The sequence below is a fragment of the Otolemur garnettii genome, unplaced genomic scaffold, assembly GCF_000181295.1.
Source record: "Otolemur garnettii isolate 467f Iridium unplaced genomic scaffold, OtoGar3 scaffold00141, whole genome shotgun sequence".
In the NCBI taxonomy this organism is placed as follows: domain Eukaryota; kingdom Metazoa; phylum Chordata; class Mammalia; order Primates; family Galagidae; genus Otolemur; species Otolemur garnettii.
Genome location: NW_003852536.1, coordinates 2635704 through 2637662, shown reverse-complemented (window position 1 = coordinate 2637662; position 1959 = coordinate 2635704). Strand labels below are relative to the sequence as shown.

The window sequence follows — 1959 nt, the reverse complement described above, 5'->3', positions numbered from 1 at the left end:
CCGGGCCGCGCAGAGCCGCCCCTCTCCCTGCTCTCGCGCAACTGTCAGGCGAAACGGGCCGGCGGATATTGGCTCGGCGACACGCCGAGGCTCCTCCCCGAGTCTGGATCTTTATATTTTGGGAGAATTTCTTTGAACTCAGTTACCAAGCTCGGTGAAGGAGACAAGTTCCCACAGCCGGCTCGGCTCGGCGAGGGCTCGCCCACCTTCCCTGCAGCTGCCGTGTGCCCTGATTGTATTCCTCTTCCCTCGTGGAGAGGAACGGACTCACTTGGCTGCGGAAAATGCCAATAATCTGGATGCAACCGTGAAAGGAGAACGTGTGGCTCGGAGAGGCAGAAGACGATGAGGAAAAGCTTTATTTGAAGAGAAGAATAAACCAGCTACCCCAACCCTTTCTGCAATTGGCGTTTTACTTCTGGGGTCCATTTGCTTTTATCTCCCTCCTCCGCCCCTCCTTTAAGAAATCTTGACTTGAGGGCCAAGAGACAGCCCCCTACAACTGGGGGACGCTTCTGGGTTGGAAGACCTCTCGGATGTAGCGTTGGTGGAACACTTAGATACTCTCCTCTGGAAACGCCACCATGAATTCGGTAGCTGGGAATAAAGAGAGGCTTGCGGTCTCCACCAGGGGCAAGAAATACGGGGTAAGTTGTGATCGGCACAATGCGGAGACGCGTTACCAGACCGTCCTCAGCCCGGAGCCCCCTTTCCCGGGAACGTGCAGCGGGGGCCGGGCAGCCCCGCCGAGCCGGCGGCCAGCGCGCGGCCCCAGCCTCCTCCGGCTGCGTTGGAGCCTCCGCCGGCCGGCGGGCTGTGCGTGCGCGGAGGCGGGTCTGCCGCGGGGACTCCCGCACGGTCGTCTCGGGAGCTCTCGGAATTTTGTCAGTCTGCTCTTTCCTTCCGTACTCTGCACCCGTAACTTTTGCAGCATTCCTGCACTTGCAGGCAGAGTTAAGCTAAAGGGGGAGGGTTTACCATGAATGAATGCTCTGCCATTTCTCAGATCGTTGCCCTGGAGTCGGGAGAGCCTTTCGTTTACCTGCAGGAGCTGGAGGACTGTACCTCCAATGAATAAAAACCCAGAAATCCCTCACCTCCCGGCATAGCGTCTTCCAGGATCTTGTACCTGGGCTCTTGGTGGGGTGGGTGCTGGGTTTAAAGTGCGGGGAGCTGAATCAATCTGTGGTCCCCCCGTTCAGAACCCGTTGAATACCTCGGAGCGAGCCCTTTTCCTCCTGACCCCAGGGGTCCACCAGCTCCGGCGCAGGGGTCACCCGGGAGGTGGGGACTCACTAAGGGCAATTAACGAGAGAGATGGAGAGCGATTTGGCTGCAGGAGTTGGGGCGGTCCCGAGTGGGTGCCCATGGGCGTTCGGCCGGACCCTTGGTGGCGCGCGGATTCTCTGGCCGGTGGCTGGGTGCCCCCATCCCCGCCCAGGTCCGAGGCGTCCAGCCGGCCGCCCTGCGGGCCCCTGACCCCGGCGTGTCTCCTCGTGTCCTCCCGCAGGTGAATGAAGTCTGCTCGCCCACCAAGCCGGCGGCGCCCTTCTCTCCCGAGAGCTGGTACAGGAAAGCCTATGAGGAGTCGCGCGCCGGGAGCCGGCCCACCCCCGAGGGCGCAGGCTCAGCTCTCGGCTCGTCCGGGACCCCGTCCCCCGGCTCGGGCACCTCGTCCCCGAGCTCTTTCACGGGCTCCCCGGGCCCCGCCTCCCCGGGCATCGGCACCAGCTCGCCGGGCTCCCTGGGCGGTTCTCCGGGCTTCGGCACGGGCTCCCCGGGCTCGGGCAGCGGCGGCGGCTCCTCCCCCGGCTCGGACCGTGGCGTCTGGTGCGAGAACTGCAACGCCCGCCTGGTGGAGCTGAAGAGGCAGGCTCTGAAGCTGCTCCTCCCCGGGCCTTTCCCCGGCAAGGTGAGCGCCGCGGCGGGGGAGAGCGGGCGGGGCGGCCGCAGAGCGGG

At 64.0% G+C, this 1959-nt stretch overlaps 1 protein-coding gene across 1 annotated transcript in view; it reads left to right on the top strand.

The window, feature by feature from the left end:
• The first annotated feature begins 140 nt into the window (after positions 1–140).
• Positions 141–1959, top strand: part of KIF26B (kinesin family member 26B) — a 463889-nt gene continuing 462070 nt past the window's right edge. The window contains exons 1-2 of the mRNA XM_003798804.2: positions 141–647; positions 1511–1912. Of these exons, the coding sequence (XP_003798852.1) occupies positions 585–647; positions 1511–1912 (465 nt within the window). The 5' untranslated portion in view covers positions 141–584. The remainder of the gene's footprint in view (positions 648–1510; positions 1913–1959) is intronic.